The sequence below is a fragment of the Apium graveolens genome, chromosome 9, assembly GCF_009905375.1.
Source record: "Apium graveolens cultivar Ventura chromosome 9, ASM990537v1, whole genome shotgun sequence".
In the NCBI taxonomy this organism is placed as follows: Eukaryota; Viridiplantae; Streptophyta; class Magnoliopsida; order Apiales; family Apiaceae; genus Apium; species Apium graveolens.
This window is the reverse complement of record NC_133655.1, coordinates 214,475,766-214,492,632: the sequence shown is the minus strand read 5'-3', so window position 1 is coordinate 214,492,632 and position 16,867 is coordinate 214,475,766. Positions and strand designations below refer to the sequence as shown.

The 16,867-nt window shown below is 38.6% G+C and overlaps 1 protein-coding gene across 1 annotated transcript; it reads left to right on the top strand.

Annotated features, from left to right (window-relative positions):
* Positions 1-13,457: 13,457 nt before the first annotated feature.
* LOC141685929 (uncharacterized) lies at positions 13,458-15,069 on the top strand. The gene is made up of 3 exons (XM_074491004.1): positions 13,458-14,000; positions 14,487-14,876; positions 15,055-15,069. Exons 1-3 carry the CDS (start codon positions 13,458-13,460, stop codon positions 15,067-15,069), a joined length of 948 nt encoding a protein of 315 aa, XP_074347105.1.
* The last annotated feature ends 1,798 nt before the right edge of the window (positions 15,070-16,867 follow it).

The window sequence follows — 16,867 nt, the reverse complement described above, 5'->3', positions numbered from 1 at the left end:
TACAACAGAATCTCTTCAAAGGGATAAAGCTGCTATTAACAAGATGCCTTCTACAGCTGGTGAGTCATCTGAGGAATTTGGAGTAAATTCTGATGATGATGACTCTGTTTCTTTTGATGGAAGCATGAACTTAGGGGGAGATGAAAGCCCTAGTTCTATTCCAAATTTACCTGAATGGGCCTTGACAAAGGAGTCTACAACAGGGCAATTCAATGTCTCCTTAGTCAAACAAATCAGTACTATCCAACAGGCCATTCAGAAAACTTCACATGCTGGTACCAAGGCAATCCTTACAGCTCACCTGGACTCACTGCATCTCATGAAGTTGCAGCAAGTAAGACAGAATCTGAGTGTGGATGAACTCAAGAAGGATATTGCTGACTTGAAATCCTACAATTCTGAAAAATTGGATTCAGTCATGCCCTATGGTACAATGAAGGACTTATTGTTGAGATTGAAAAAGGATTCAAATACTGAAAAGAGGCTGTCTAAGTTAGAAGACAGAGTCCAAGTTATTGAAAATTCTGTGGCCAGCATTCTTCACAACCAACAATCTCAAACAAGTCTACTTATGCAGCTGCCAAAGGCACAAGGCTTGACCCCTCTCCTTGATGATAACAAAAAGGGGGAGAGAAAAAGGGAAGGGGAAGGAGAGCCATCTACAAAAATCCAGATATCTAAAGTGCTAGTTCCTGCCATCACTACTTCTCCAATTATGCAAATCAAATGAAAGCCTGATGGAATTGACCTAATCCAGCTAGCAGTAGCTGAAATTCAAGTGAAAGAGCAAAGGAGGAGAATTGATGAAAGGGTGCAACAAGTGTTTGGCTCAACACAAGATAAATCAATATCTGTGAAACATAGCACAAAAATTGAACCAATCATTATGGAGCACAAGCCAGAAAGGAGGAATAAGGTTGGAGAGACTTCTTTCAAGAATCTAAAACCTACAGTTCTCAAGCCCAACACTAGATCCAGCAAGGACTCCACAAAGAAACCCCTAGACTTTGCTCAGATGAAAGAAGTGGACTTTCCTCTTCCAAAGCCTGATGAAGACAAAGTTTTGGGTACTAACATCAAAAAGCACAAGGAGACCAAGGACATAGTTGAAAGAATGAAAATGGCCATTATCTTTAGAGAGGGAAAGAGTATCTGTGTGATGCAAGGACATCCCAAATTTCCAAAGGCCAAGAGGGAAGAAACCAAAAGGTTGAAGAAAGAAGCTGAAAAACTCAAGGCTGACAAAAGAGCACAAGCAAAGCTTGAACAACAGCTAAAGTCAAGTCAAGTTGAAGGAGAGAAAGGAATTGAAGTCAGGGGTGAAGACAAGATTGCAAACCTAGATGAGGTTTTTGGGAGTATATTTGGTGAGAGTATGGAGGAAAGAGAGGAATGGCAGAAGGGAAACAGAAGAAAGGCCAAGGCACATAGAAGGAGTGAAGATAACACTGAAGAAACTAAATCAATATCTAAACCACTACCTTCCATACCTGAACCTTGTGTTGCTGATCCCACTATAAACATCCATGGTGAACTAATCATCCCAAAAGAGGAACCTATTGATTGGGACACCATCAAATTGCCTACCTTTTTAACCACTCTTCCACTACCAAAGAAACAGAAAAGAAAATCCAAATCTACACCTCCCCTAACCTCTAAGAAATTCACTCAAAAACAAAAACCTAAGCCTAAGCCACCCATTTCTAAAGATGATTATGTTCACATCAGTGACATAAAAGAAATTTCAGACATTGAACTCTATCTGGATGAGCTGGAGGATGTAAGGGGAATAGCTGCCTACAGACAGCTACCAGAGAGATTGGTGTTCAAATACAAAGGAGCTGGGGAAAGAACATGGCCTCTCTACAGGATTCTGAATGAAGGCTACTCTACCTTGATCAGAGTCTTTTCAGCCATACAAAAGGATTCTGGCTTTACCAGGACTGCCAAGACTGAAATTCTCAACAAGATTGCCAACATAAGGAAAACTTGGAGGGAGCCCAATGCTTTGCCCAGAACTTTACTCATTCAAGAAAGGGGAATTACAATCCACAAATCACCTCATTGGTTGATGGAATTTAGAGATGATAAAGGAGTCAGAAGATTTTTCAGACTTGAAGACCAACTCAAGATTGCCAGCAATGAAACTCTCAAGGAAATGCAATCTAAGTTGGATATCAGTGATGAAGATGAAGCTGAATTCTACAGACAACTCCAACTCCAAATTGAGGAAAATGACAAAGGGCTAGGAAAGAAAATAAGGGAACAAAGAAGAAAAAGATGATTTGCTCAGAACTAGAGGAGCACCCTTGGAAATTCTGTAAATCTTCAATTACCTCCTAGTACATACACTTTTGCAACACTTTTAAATTTCTACTTAGTTTCAATTCATATATTTGTTAAGTGTTTTGTTATCATCAAGTTAACCCTAAATTTATGTCTACAATTCTTATAGACATAAATAGGGGGAGATTGTTAGGAATATATGTGCATTAGTTTGATGATATGTTTAACAAAACACTTAAGTAGAAGTTTAGTGTTTGTAGCCTCAACGGATAAGACCACTTTGGCTATCCGTTGATGGTGCAGCTTTACTTAGAAATAAGTCTAGTGTTGTAGCACATTTCAATCTCTGTATTTAAGATATAATTCTTAGAAGTTGAGAGAAAATATAAGTCATGTTGACTACTAGAAGATATGCAAATAGGAAGGCCAATTATAAATATTTCATGCCTTGTAATTTTGTATAAATGAAGTGGTATCAACGGATATCTTAAAGACTTTCAACGGATGAGAAACAAAGCTTCAACGGATGTCTCTAAAGCTTCAACGGATAGAGCTTCAACTGCTAACACATCAACGGATAAAGCCATCAACGGATGAAGGCTTCAACGGATGTTCTGTTAAATAGCAGTTGATAAGTGGTAGTTGTAAAAGCAGACAGAGGCACATGGGTTGACAGAGATAACTGAAATGTGGAAGCCTAATTTCAGGAACATCAGAAAAAGCAGCCGTTCTACTCTAGTACAAAGAGGCAATAGTCAACAAAGTACTTGAGTGATATGGAGAAGAAACAAGTGGAGAACTTATTTTATTATTGTATTTTTATCTTTGTCTTCACTTGTACACTTGGTGATATATAAACCAAGTAGCAGCTAGTAATTAGATAAGAATTTTTCCAGTGCTGTTTAGAAAAATCTTGAGAGAAAAATTATTCACTTGTACACTTGGTGATATATAAACCAAGTAGCAGCTAGTAATTAGATAAGAATTTTTCCAGTGCTGTTTAGAAAAATCTTGAGAGAAAAATTATTTAGTTTGTACTAGGACGCAGCTGTGATCAACATCTAGAATCACAGATTTTCTGAAATACCATCTCTGGTGGAACAACAATCCACCAGAAAAGTTTTTAAGGTCTGTTGTGTTCTTTACATTAGTGCTTGAATATATATCTGTCTGTATTAGCTTAAAGCAATTCACACACTTGTTTATCTTGAACACAAAGCCTTTAAAAGTGCTCAAAACTTGAAAAAGTTTTGAGATTTACATTCAACCCCCCTTCTGTAAATCTCATTGTTAGTCCACTAGGAATAACAAATATCATATTAATTATACTTAGACTTCTTGTCCTAAGCACAATACGGACCAGACTGGTCTAAACTCAGAGCAGACTCAAGACAGCCCCAGTAGTCAAGGCCCACTATCAGAGGTCGTTAAGATCCACGAACATGAGATGTTCATGGGCTAGGCCCGATACGGCTAAAAGAGCATATGAAAGTGTCCAAAACGAACACACACTTCTACAAGGAAGGATCTGGAATTCCTTCCCTTACAGGAGTCCTATTTACCATCTAAGTTGACTTGTCCACCAAGTCTCTCAATACAAATTTAACTCTAGACTCATCTCCATATAAAGGGCTCTATCCCTCAACCTAGAACTATGTTTTTGGCTTGATTCTCTACAACACAAAGATACGTAGACATCTTGCGAGGACAAACAGTCCCAAACACGAGAGCATCCATTGAAGCTCGAAGCTCACAAACCCCAATATTAATTACTAACGCACCCTAATTTTTATTCCACAACAGTTGGCGTCGTTTATGGGAAGACAACAACAATCATGGTGAACACACGGAGCAGAAACTATAGTGAAACAGACAACCCTGTCCCATCACGAACAATCGCATCAGTGATGGAGATACTACCGCACTCAACTTAGCCTCCACCCAAGAAGGAACCCCGATAGGGGCTGTAAGTCATATGTCATAGCCTATTTGTATATTCGAGGATTCAACTCAACTCAAATAAGAATGTAATAAGTAAATAGTGGATCTACCGTCAGAGAGATCTCGCAAAGTAACATCTGTTAGAGGATTCAGAAACAAGGTTCATCTACAGACTTGAGGAATTAATTCACTGGAAGAAGTTCAAGAAATTGATCATGCCTCAGTGATATAAATCAAGAGTGTGGATTTAATCAAGTGACAGAGATCTCGTCACAGTATCATTAATTACAAGGATTTAATCTGAAGAAAATCAAAGTATCAAAGTCAAGACATGAAGAAATGTCACGGAAGTTAGTCACTCATGAACCAGACAGTACATCGAGTGTCAACGTTGAAGTGGTGGAATTGATTCATAATTCTCAGTGATTTTCAGAAGATATTCAGAAGATTGGTTGCTGCTCAGGGTTAGTATTAATTCTCTATTAATTAATTAAGTCATATAATTTAATTAAGAAAATAAATTATATCTGCAAAGATTAATTTATTTGATTAATTAAATTAATTGATTAATTAATTCAGAATTAATATTAAGGATTTTCAGAATTTAAATTGGATTAAAAACAGTCTTAAATCAGCAAGACAATTGAAAATGAACTAGCATGACAATCAGGATTGTCATACCGATTGTCATGCCAAGTCATTTCAATTGTCCTACCGAAAGTTCTACTGAGAAGGAGATAGTCTTGCTAGTTCAACTGATTATCATACCGAAAGTCATTGTAGTTCAATCAGATTGTCTTGCTAGTTCAATCCATTGTCCTACCGAAAGTCTTTCCAGCTATAGGATTGTCATTCCAGTTCAATTCAATTCTGTTGAATGAATTAAAAAGACATAGAAGCAGCAGAAAGAAAAATAATCATCCAATCAAGAACACAGAACTCGAGAACAAAGAAAAAGAAACAGACACAAATATTTCATCTCATCTGCAACTTCAAGATCAATTTCTAGATTGTAAAGTTAAATCCAATCAATTAGAAATCTTTATCTTGTTCTTGTGTAACAATCTAGCGGATCAAAATCCCTAGAACTTAATCTCAAATCGCTTTTAGCATTTGATTCTAATTATTGCAAAAATAAAAAAAGTTCATGTCGAATTTATTCTAGATTTGTAATAATTAATTTGAGATTAATTCCTTGTAATCGATACAGTTGTTGTAACACCTTTCAAGTTTAATAATATTTTTATTTAACTTGAATTTTGTTTCACATTTTTTATTCCGCATTTAATTCGATTATTCGGTACTGTTTGTATTCAACCCCCCCTTCTACAAACACATTGGGACCTAACAATTGGTATCAGAGCCTTCTGATTAACGAACAAATCAAGATCCTAGACTTTTGTGATTTTTCAACTCCTTGAATTTTTATTTATTCAAAAAATTCATAATGACTTCACAAAAAGTTGGAACCGTTAAAATTCCACTATTTGATAAAGAAAATTATATCATGTGGAAGAAGAAGATGCTCTTGTTTTTACAAGTTGCAAATCCCAAATATCTGAACTTGTTAAAGAAGGGTCCAACAACTCCAATGGTTATTGAACCAGAGGTGATAGTAGATGATGTTGTGATTACCAAAGCTAGAACCTATCCAAAAGAGCCTGAGGATTTTTCTCCTGCTGAAAAAGAAGAAGCCTCCTTGGATACCAGCCTTCAGTTAATTTTAGTTGATTCCCTCGATCCCTTGATGAACAGACATGTGATGAACTGTAAAAATTCCAAACACATCTGGGAAACTATTGAGGTGATTAATGAAGGTACATAGGAAGTTAGGGAGAACAAGTTGGAGATCCTAACCTCTGAGTATGAACATTTTAAATCAAATCCAGGAGAAGGAATTACTGAAGTGTTTGAGAGGTACAATGCGTTGATCAACAACCTGAACATAAATGGAAAATATTATTCAATCAGGGAGGTCAACAAAAAGTTCCTTTTAACACTGCCAACTCATCTTGAACATAGAATCACTGCCATTAGAGAAGCTAGAGATCTGAGTGAGATTTCTTTGGATAGACTCTATGATGTGTTGAAAACCTATGAGTTGGAGCAGATTCAGCAAAAGGAAGTCTACGGGAAAGATAGAATGGTCAGCACATCTACTGCTCTTGTAGCTGAAGGTCAACAACAACAACAATCTCAACAGTCGGAGAGAATGGTACAGTTTTCCAAGGCTGAGGAAAATGTGATAGTAGCAGAATATGATCCTCCTACTACAAATCAATCCAGTGATTATTTTTATTCCTTGGAAGAGCTGGAGCAATTGGAAGATGAGTCAATGGCCCAAATTGTCAAGAGATTCTCCAATGTCAGATTCAAGAGAAATCAGAAGTTCAAGTACAAGTCCAACTACAACAGATTCCAGATAGGTGGATCTTCATCCTCTAACACCGGTAGTGGTGGATACAAAACAGGGATGGTTGATCGGAGCACCATTAGATGCTATAACTGCAATGAGTTGGGACACTTTGCCACAGAATGCAGGAAGCCAAAGCAAGTAAGGAAGAACTCTTATGATTCAAATCAGAAGAGTAACTCTGAAAGGGCTTACCTGGCAAAGGGAAGAAGCTGGGATGATACTGATAGTAAAGATGAAGAAGATGAGAATCTTGTTCTTATGGCTATTGATGGAAAAGCTTCATCGTCAAGAAAAGAGGTAAAATTTACTGATGCTGAATTAGTTTATCATCTAGGAGGTTCCTTAGATTTTGCTCGTCGTGATAATGAACTGTTAAGTCAGCAAATCAAAGATCTTGAGAAAGAGGTCAATGAATTAAGACTTGTGCACATTAATCAAGACAAGTTAAAAGAACAAGTATCTTTTCTAGAGAATAGAGTTGACTGTTATAGAAAACTCGAAACTATTCTCAAAGACAAGATCACCGATCTTGAGACTAAGGTTAGAGCCTACTTCAATTCTTGTTCGAAGGCTAAAGAGTTCTACAGTAAGCAAGCTGTTAATCAAACATCTGGAATATGTTATGATTACAATGTTGCTATTGGAGAATTAGGCATAAACTCCCCTCCTCATGTCTGTGCTAAATGGAGGGAAGTACCACATGTGCTTAAGGGTGTTGATGAACCCCTCTATAAAGCATCAATTGCTGAACCATTTGATGCGACCTCTTCTGTTATTCAAGAAGAAATACGTGCTGAAGATCTTGCTAATGAGAAGGTTGTTTCCAAGTCGAGTGTGTCGAATGTTCCAGTCAAAGTTGTGAAAGCAACTGAGACTAACTCAGACACACATGAGTTGGATAACAAAAATGCCATGTGTACCATGCATAAATTGCCTGCTATTAATATCTCTCATAAATCATGTGGTGTTTCTAATTGTATGTCTTGAGCTTTTAATATGATGTATGCTTATTTTAATGGTAAGCATGTTTCTAATGATAAGACTACTCCTCGTCAGCATGTGAATAATAAGAAGCATGATAGGTCTACGACTGCTAGTCCTTCTAAGGCTAGAAAGGAGACATTTGTGCCTAAGCCTAAACAAAAATTTGTTAAGGCTGTTTACAAGGTCAAATGTTCAGTCATTAAGGATGTTGAGACCATTAAAATTAAAAATATTGTTTTGCCTGACAAAGGACAATTCTACAAGTATGTCGGGCCCAACCAAGTTTGGGTTTCGAAGAAGGTCTAATCCATTTGAAGTGCAGGGCAGTATACAGGTGTAACCGGTAGTGTGGATTCTTGACAAGTGGATCATCAAGACATATGACCGGAGATAGAGCCCTGCTATCAAATGTGGTTGAGAAAGCTGGCCCCCTGGTTACCTTTGGAGATAACATCAAAGGTTTATTCGAGGGATATGGCTGTTTGCAAGCTGGGAATGTTATCATTGAAAATTTTGTATAGTGTGCTAGGTTATTATCAGGAAGCATCATCTAACATATAGCACCAGTGACGAGAGTTGAGAATATTATGACATATCAGGCACCTGCTGCACATTACACTTGGAATTGGACTCTAGTAAGATGTGTACAAGTGTACTCCTGGTTGGTGAGTCAAAAGAGGAAGTCAATGCACCACAGTTCATGGACTTTGCAGCTGCAGATCTATTGGACTATGCAATCTCTTCTTCACAATCTCACTTCAGGTTGGTATGAACTAGTGTACTACTCAAACAATCGTCAAGAACATGGTATGGCACTCTAACTGAAGTTATTGTTTAATATGAACTAGTAGAGTCGTCATATTTTTAACTCTCTTATCATTAGGAACAATCATATTGTTTTATATGTGCAGTGATATATTGTTAATGCAACATAACAATTAGTATCTAAAGTACTTGACAAGTATCGGTCAATGATATGTTGTTAACATTATGTTGCAGATATTTGTAAGCTTTTGACATGAATGAGAATTACTTAGACTTTACCCTAAGTGATCAATGTTTTATAAAAAACTCATTCATATTAAAAAACAAAATCAAACTTCTTTATACATTAGTGATTTCTTATTTCATGTAAAATCTTTTGAAATCACTATTGTACATCATTTTATCTCTCTATTGCCATATGTTCTGTGATACAGGTTCAGTCTCCAATGACTTTCTTTCATTGACAGTCATGAGGTTGAAAACCCACAACGTCTATCCCAGACTGTAAAGACAAACACAAAAATAGAACCAACCAACACTCTCTTACCACTAAATGTAGTATGGATGAGCGTGAGGGAGATAGTGCCTTAGTGCACCACATAAGGAAGGTTCTGAAGTCAACCCAGTAGCTCTGTCTCCTACATAGATGAGTAGTATTTAAACCGAGACAACTGCTAGCCCCCATACATCTTCTCAAAAAGATGTAATGGCTGAAAAGGCACAAAAACAGTTACTAGATTCATTCTCTCAACAGGGTGCGTCTATTGAATTTTGTCTGTCGGCCAAGGCATCCGATGTAGTGTCACTACTTCAAACATAAACAATTCTTGATGTACAAGGAGAGGTTACACACACAAAGGATGAGTTGACGGAAACAAGAGTTTCGACCATTTTAAGGTCAGATTCGATTGTTTAAGGTTCGTTAATGGACCAATTGCCTTTACAGGTGTTAGGAGAGGATACTGATCCAAAAGCCATATGTCAGTGGTCAGTGTTTACCTCCCCAGGCTTAAATCCCCTGGATGCATCTGCGGATAGTGGATCTGACATAGGCGCAGATCGGCAACTTGTTGACAATGATTCAGATATTACCTGATGAGTCACAAGGAAATGTCTTCACAGACATTAGAAGGGAACCTTGATCTTTATGCTAAATTCTTTGGATCATTGTTTACCTTCCCAGAATTCAAATCTGGAACCCTAAAAGGGAAACTAGCAACTTGTAAATTATGACTCAGATTCATCTGACGAGTTTAACAAGGATGGGGATTTGTGAACTCCCATTGCACCACCTATGACCTCCTTAAGGATGGCTAAGGTGATTTTCCTTGCAGGTACAGCTGATTTTTGGAGCTATGAGTGGAGTGATACACTTGTGAGAATGAGTGTAAACACGAGTGGAGAGAAGAGTGAAACACATGTGAGGTACACTAAACAGAATCACACACTCACAGTGGGGAAGAAAGAGAAACACTTGTTATTTCTTTTCCAACCAAGTGAAATATGAGAACTCCTTCAGACGACGGCATACATTCCTTCTTTAAGGGGGAGATAAAAGCTTAAGTAATAGTTTGGAGGATTCCTCAACTAAGGGGGAGAAATAGCAGGGAGGAAGAAAAAGATCATATGTACACTACACCATACCATTGTTGTTTGTAACTACGGATCCTATTGTACGGGAGAGGTGGTAAACACAAGGTGATTTTCTAGTAAGGGAAGAAGCTGTTTTCAAAAGGGGAGTACCATTGGTTTTTATCTGCGGATCCTATTGTACGGGAGAGGTGGTAAACGAAGGTGATCTTCTTTAATCAGTTGATTCTCATAGGGGGAGAAGCAAGAGAGATATGGGCTTCTCAACAGGAAATGTGGTTGTACAAATGAAGATGTAACTACTTGAAGATATGTTCAGTCTAGAGGAACATCTACTTGGAATCTGGAAAATGTTAAATCTAGTCCAGAACTTTTCTACTATTTACTTTGTATTTCTTTTTATATCTTTTTCTTATTTGTTAGTTGAGTTATCCTCTACGTATTTGTGTGTTATTGTCTAACAAACAAATAGGGGGAGATTGTAAGTCATATGTCATAGCCTATTTGTATATTCGAGGATTCAACTCAACTCAAATAAGAATGTAATAAGTAAATAGTGGATCTACTGTCAGAGGATTCAGAAACAAGGTTCATCTACAGACCTGAGGAATTAATTCACTGGAAGAAGTTCAAGAAATTGATCATGCCTTAGTGATATAAATCAAGAGTGTGGATTTAATCAAGCGACAGAGATCTCGTCAGAGTATCATTAATTACAAGGATTTAATCTGAAGAAAATCAAAGTATCAAAGTCAAGACATGAAGAAACATCACGGAAGTTAGTCACTCATGAACCAGACAGTACATCGAGTGTCAACGTTGAAGTGGTGGAATTGATTTATAATTCTCAGTGATTTTCAGAAGATATTCAGAAGATTGGTTGCTGCTCAGGGTTAGTATTAATTCTCTATTATTTAATTAAGTCATATAATTTAATTAAGAAAATAAATTATATCTGCAAAGATTAATTTATTTGATTAATTAAATTAATTGATTAATTAATTCAGAATTAATATTAAGGATTTTCAGAATTTAAATTGGATTAAAAACAGTCTTAAATCAGCAAGACAATTGAAAATGAACTAGCATGACAATCAGGATTGTCATACCGATTGTCATGCCAAGTCATTTCAATTGTCCTACCGAAAGTTCTACTGGGAAGGAGATAGTCTTGCTAGTTCAACTGATTGTCATACCGAAAGCCATTGTAGTTCAATCAGATTGTCTTGCTAGTTCAATCCATTGTCCTACCGAAAGTCTTTCCAGCTATAGGATTGTCATTCCAGTTCAATTCAATTCTGTTGAATGAATTAAAAAGACATAGAAGCAGCAGAAAGAAAAATAATCATCCAATCAAGAACACAGAACTCGAGAACAAAGAAAAAGAAGCAGACACAAATATTTCATCTCATCTGCAACTTCAAGATCAATTTCTAGATTGTAAAGTTAAATCCAATCAATTAGAAATCTTTATCTTGTTCTTGTGTAACAATCTAGCGGATCAAAATCCCTAGAACTTAATCTCAAATCGCTTTTAGCATTTGATTCTAATTATTGCAAAAATAGAAAAAGTTCATGTCGAATTTATTCTAGATTTGTAATAATTAATTTGAGATTAATTCCTTGTAATCGATACAGTTGTTGTAACACCTTTCAAGTTTAATAATATTTTTATTTAACTTGAATTTTGTTTCACATTTTTTATTCCGCATTTAATTCGATTATTCGGTACTGTTTGTATTCAACCCCCCCTTCTACAAACACATTGGGACCTAACAGGGGCATCTGAGGCTCAGCCTCAAGGGATGAATCCCCCAATCCAAGATCTGCAACTAGGGACGACCAGGGGACAAATCCCAAATTTCAGCAGTTACATGTAACAGTGAATCCTCAGCCCGTTGGGTATGAGTATTCCACGATCGTGAACACTAACCCCCTTACTGGATGCCTCTATACCCTGAGGTTGGAGGAAGTGCACACTCTAATCAGAGCGAAGGACAAGGGCGGACACCTCAATACATCCATGGCTTGGCTCTCATCCCCGAGGATCGAGAATTCTCTGGACCCTACTCTGCTAGAGACTCCGAATTATCGAACGAGGAGGTCGTTCCAAGGAGGAGGCATGCTGGTAAGGAGCCAATGCCTAGTGGCCACCAACAATCTAGGAGCACTCAAGCGATGATTCCCCAAGATTTACATGAGAGGATCAGGGCTTATGAAGCTGAGATCCAAAGGCTGAAGCGTGATCTGGTGGTGCACTTGACCCCAAGACCTCCACTTGCAGCGAGGCAACGGGATTTTCCTCCTATCATAGACCTGGATGGTCCAACACCAAGAAGGGCTGCTGCCCCAAGGGCTGATCCAAGTGATTTAATGCCCCTAGGAGATCCTGATGATGTGAACCCACCATTTACTGAAGAGATAATGAATGATTATATCTCAAGGAAGTTTAAGATTCCCACCATCAAAGTATATGATGGTACTGGCAACCCAGCTGACCATGTCAGGACGTTCTCTAACGTCATGTTGCTGCATCCCGTGAATGGCGCTATCAAGTGTCAGGACTTTTCTCAAACCCTGTCGGGTATGGCTCAAAGATGGTACAATTGTCTACCCCCAAACTCGATTGGATCCTTCAAAGACTTGAGTCAAGCTTTCATTAAGCAATTTATAAGTGGAAGAATACACGAGAAGAGTTCGGCTTCTCTCATGGGCATAGTTTAAGGAACAAATGAGTTTATTAGAGACTACCTGAACCGATTTATGAAGGAGGCCTTGAAGGTCCCTGATCTTGACGACAAGGTAGCTATGATAGCCCTACAGCAAGGGACTATAGATGAGTTCTTTAAGATGTCTCTGTCCAAACGCCCTCCTGAAAGCATATTGCAACTCCAGGATAGGGCTGGAAACTATATCAAGGTGGAGGAAAGTATGAAGAAGACAGTCGTGAATATTGGCCCCGCAGAAAATAAGAAGCGAAAGAAGGATAAGAAGTATGATGCCAAGGACAAGTATCCTCGAACTGGAAAAGGATCTGACTCATCTTCTAAGAAGAATCAGCAACCAAGGTTCACTAAATATGCAAGGTTGAACACTCTAAGGAGCCAAATCCTTATGGAAATTGAGAAGGATAAAGAGTTCAAATGGCTGAAGCCGCTAAGGGGAGACCCCCGAGAAAAGAGACAAGAGTCAATACTGCATGTACCACAAAGATGTTGGTCATGATACTGATGATTGTAGGCAGCTCAAGGATGAGATTGAGTGTTTGATTCAAAGAGGAAAGTTCGGACGTTTCACTAAGGGTGAAGAGGTTGGAGGGAAAAAAAAAGACAATGATCGAAGAGATGATGATCGAAGAGGTAACGGTAGAGATCGCAACCCACACCCCGAGGGCCAGTAATCAATATGATCTCAGGAAGGTCCTACAACAGCTGGGACTACAAGGAACTCTCGAAAAGCTTATGCGAGAGAGGTGATGAGCATAGTCGGGGAACCGTCTAAGCGTTCTACGTCGGAGATGATGCTTGAGTTCGGTGACCCAGACCTTGAAGGTTTGAAATTTCCTCAGGACGATCCTCTTGTTATCGCCCCGATAATTGGAAATTTTCTTGTTATGAGAGTCCTAGTGGAAAATGGAGCTTCCGTGGATATTCTCTTTCATGACACGTTCCTAAGGATGAGCTATAATGATTCCAAACTGACTCCATTTGACGCACTCATCTACAAGTTTAACCAAGTAGAATGCCAAGGCGAAGGAGCAATACAACTTTCCGTACCTATTGGGGAAGAGCCCGGGGAGGCCACGGAGATGTTGAACTTTCGGGTTGTTAAGGCAGCCTCTACTTATAATGCCGTCATGGGTAGAACAGGAATCCATACGTTGAAGGTCGTACCCTCAACCTACCACATGGTACTTAAGTTCCCGACTAAGAACGGTGTTGGAGAGGCAAAAGGAGATAAGAAAATGTCCCGCAGTTGCTATGTTGCAGCACTTAGGCCCGATAGGATTGGGGGGAAGGTCCTCCCCATATAGGACATGGATATCCGTGAGAATGAAGAACTTTGAGGGAAGCCGGCAGATGACTTAGTCTCAATTCCCCTAGACTCCTTAGACCCGGAGAAGGTCACGTATATTGGAGCATCTTTAGACAAGCCCTTGAAGGGTCGATTGACAACTTTTTTACAAAAGAACAATGATATTTTTTCTGGGATGACAACTGATATGCCTGGGATTGACCCGAACCTTATAACTCATAAGCTAAACGTCGATCCAACTCAGAAGGTCGTGAAGCAAAAGAAGAGAGCTTATGCCCCTGATAGGCTAGATGCCATTAAGTAGGAGGTTGAGAAGCTCCTATAAGCTGGGTTCATTGAAGAAGTGCAATTCTCTGAGTGGTTGGCCAATCTTGTGATGGTCAAGAAGGACAATGGAAAGTAGAGAATATGCATCAACTTTACTGACTTGAATGATGCTTGTCCTAATGACTGCTACCCCTTACCAAAGATTGATACCCTGATCGATGCCACTGATGGGCACGAGATGCTGAGTTTCATGGATGGGTTCAGCGGTTACAATCATATTAAGATGCACAAATATGACACCCCCAAGGTATCTTTCATAACTAATTTTGGTGTCTTTTGTTATCTTATTATGGATTTTGGACTTAAGAATGTAGGAGCTACTTATCAAAGGTTGGTAATTAAGATATTTGCCCGTCTAATTGAGAAGACCATGAAGGTCTATGTTGATGACATGTTAGTCAAAAGCCTAAGCAAGGCCGATCACATTAATCACCTCAGAGAGGCATTTGAAGTGTTGAGACACCACAAGATGATGTTAAACCCCATCAAGTGTGCTTTTGGTGTTGGGTCTGGAAAATTTCTGGGTCATATGGTCTCGAAGAGGGGAATCGAGTTTAACTCCAACAAGATCAAAGCCATCCCGGAAATGGAGCCACCACATGATAAGTGGATTTTATATCTACTTGGAACGCTTCATTATAGGCTTAAGTTGGTGTATTGGACTCAAGTTATTGGTATTTTTAATGTGTTTTTGTGTTATTGCATTTCAGGCATCAGTTAAATAAATAAAGGAGCTTTTCAAAGAAATATGCTAAAAAGAGATCATAATTGGAAGCTTAGGCCATTCTCAAGTTGTAGAGAATCTCATTAGCTTCGCGTGGGCAGTTGAATCGCCTAATTCTGACGAGTGGAGCAAAATTTACAACAAAAAGAAGAAAATTCAGAATTCCAACTATAGTAGCACGGCGCGCCCGAGCTGGTATACGGGGCGGCCGCGCCAGACTTCCAGAAATAGAGCAGGCCCGCGCTGGTATGCGGGGCGGCCACGCTGGAACCACAGAAATAGAGCGCGCCCAAGCTGGGATAGCGCGCGGCCGCGCCAGGTCATTTTCACAAAATCCCGATTCCAAGAGTCTGGAAGCCCAGAACGACCAAAAGCCTATATATATCAATAATAATACGTTTTTAACAACAAGGAGACCTGGGAGAGCAATAAGAAGACCTAGAGAGCACGAGACGGCTATAGAGAAGAATACTTTTGTTTTCTTTAATATAGTTGATACTTGGATGCTTGTTTTGATTTGTCTTTGAACCCTAGTACTCTTATATTGTTTTATATCATGCTTTTATTGGAACCCATGGTGACAATGTGTTTGATTATGAACTAATCATTATCGTGGGGTTCTAACGGATTTACTTATGGATTTCTATAGTTAATTGTTTGATATCTTGGTGTGTGGTGATTGATTGATATCCTAGTATCGGTTGTGCTTAATCTTCTTATGTGCGTAGCTAACATATAAGATAGCGTGTTAATCTCTATTGAAGAGATAGTGAATATAGAGGTTTAGAACTTGCCATGCTAGCATAGGTTCATGTATAATTGTTATGCATGATTCGTAGGAAACCATCTTACTTGCCCTATGTAATCACGATAGATAACTTGTGCATTAAACCTTTATGTTGTCAAATTCTATAGATATATAGGGTCTCAACATAATTGCTGTTTATTCAGCTTCTATTTCTTTTGTGGATGTCTGGTAGTAGGGTATTCGTACAACGACAGTTGGCGTTACTAGTTTCATGTTATCTGATTAGCGTCATCACCATTGCATCCTAAGGTTAAGAACAATGACTTTGAATGAAGTAGTAATGAAGTTAGAATCCCATGTTTGTCTCATATAAGTAATTCAACCTCAATTCTCTTAGTTAATGCTATTTAGTATAATCTCTTAGTTTAATCAAAACCCAATTTGTTATTTGTCTTAGCATTGAGCGATAACCATATATTATTGTATAGGTGCATAAATTGAACTTAACCTAAACCAGTCTCTGTGGGAACGAATCTGAGTTATATCTTATACTACTTGCGAACGCGTATACTTGTGTGAATTTTAGCGCGTGTTTTCGCCCTAACACCTCACTCCATCAAGAACGTTCAGAAGGTGACAGGATAAATAGCAGCTCTAGGGAGGTTCATCTCTAAGTCTGGAGATAAATGTCTGCCCTTTTTCAAAACCCTTAAGAAGGTGAAGAATTTTTGAATGGACAGCTGAGAGCCAAGAGGCCTTTGAAAAGCTAAAGAGTTAAATGACTGAGGCCCCGTTGTTGGCCAAACCTAGTCCGGAGGAGACACTTTATTTGTACCTCGCGACATCTGAACAAGTCATGAGTGCAGTCCTAATAAAGGAAGAATAGAAACTCCAAAAGCATGTATCCTATGTAATCAAGGTGCTCCACGGAGCAGAGTTGAATTACTCTACCATAGAGAAATTTGCGCTTGCCCTAATTACAGCCTTAAGGAAGTTGAGACCATACTTTCAGGCACACAAGATCTAAGTCCTGATGGACTAACCTTGAGGA

Coding starts and splice junctions, on each gene's coding strand:
- LOC141685929 (XM_074491004.1), top strand. CDS start 13,458: ATGAGCATAGTCGGGGAACCGTCTAAGCGTTCTACGTCGGAGATGATG. Junction 14,001..14,486: donor CCGATAGGATTGGGGGGAAG/GTCCTCCCCATA, acceptor CCCTTACCAAAG/ATTGATACCCTGATCGATGC.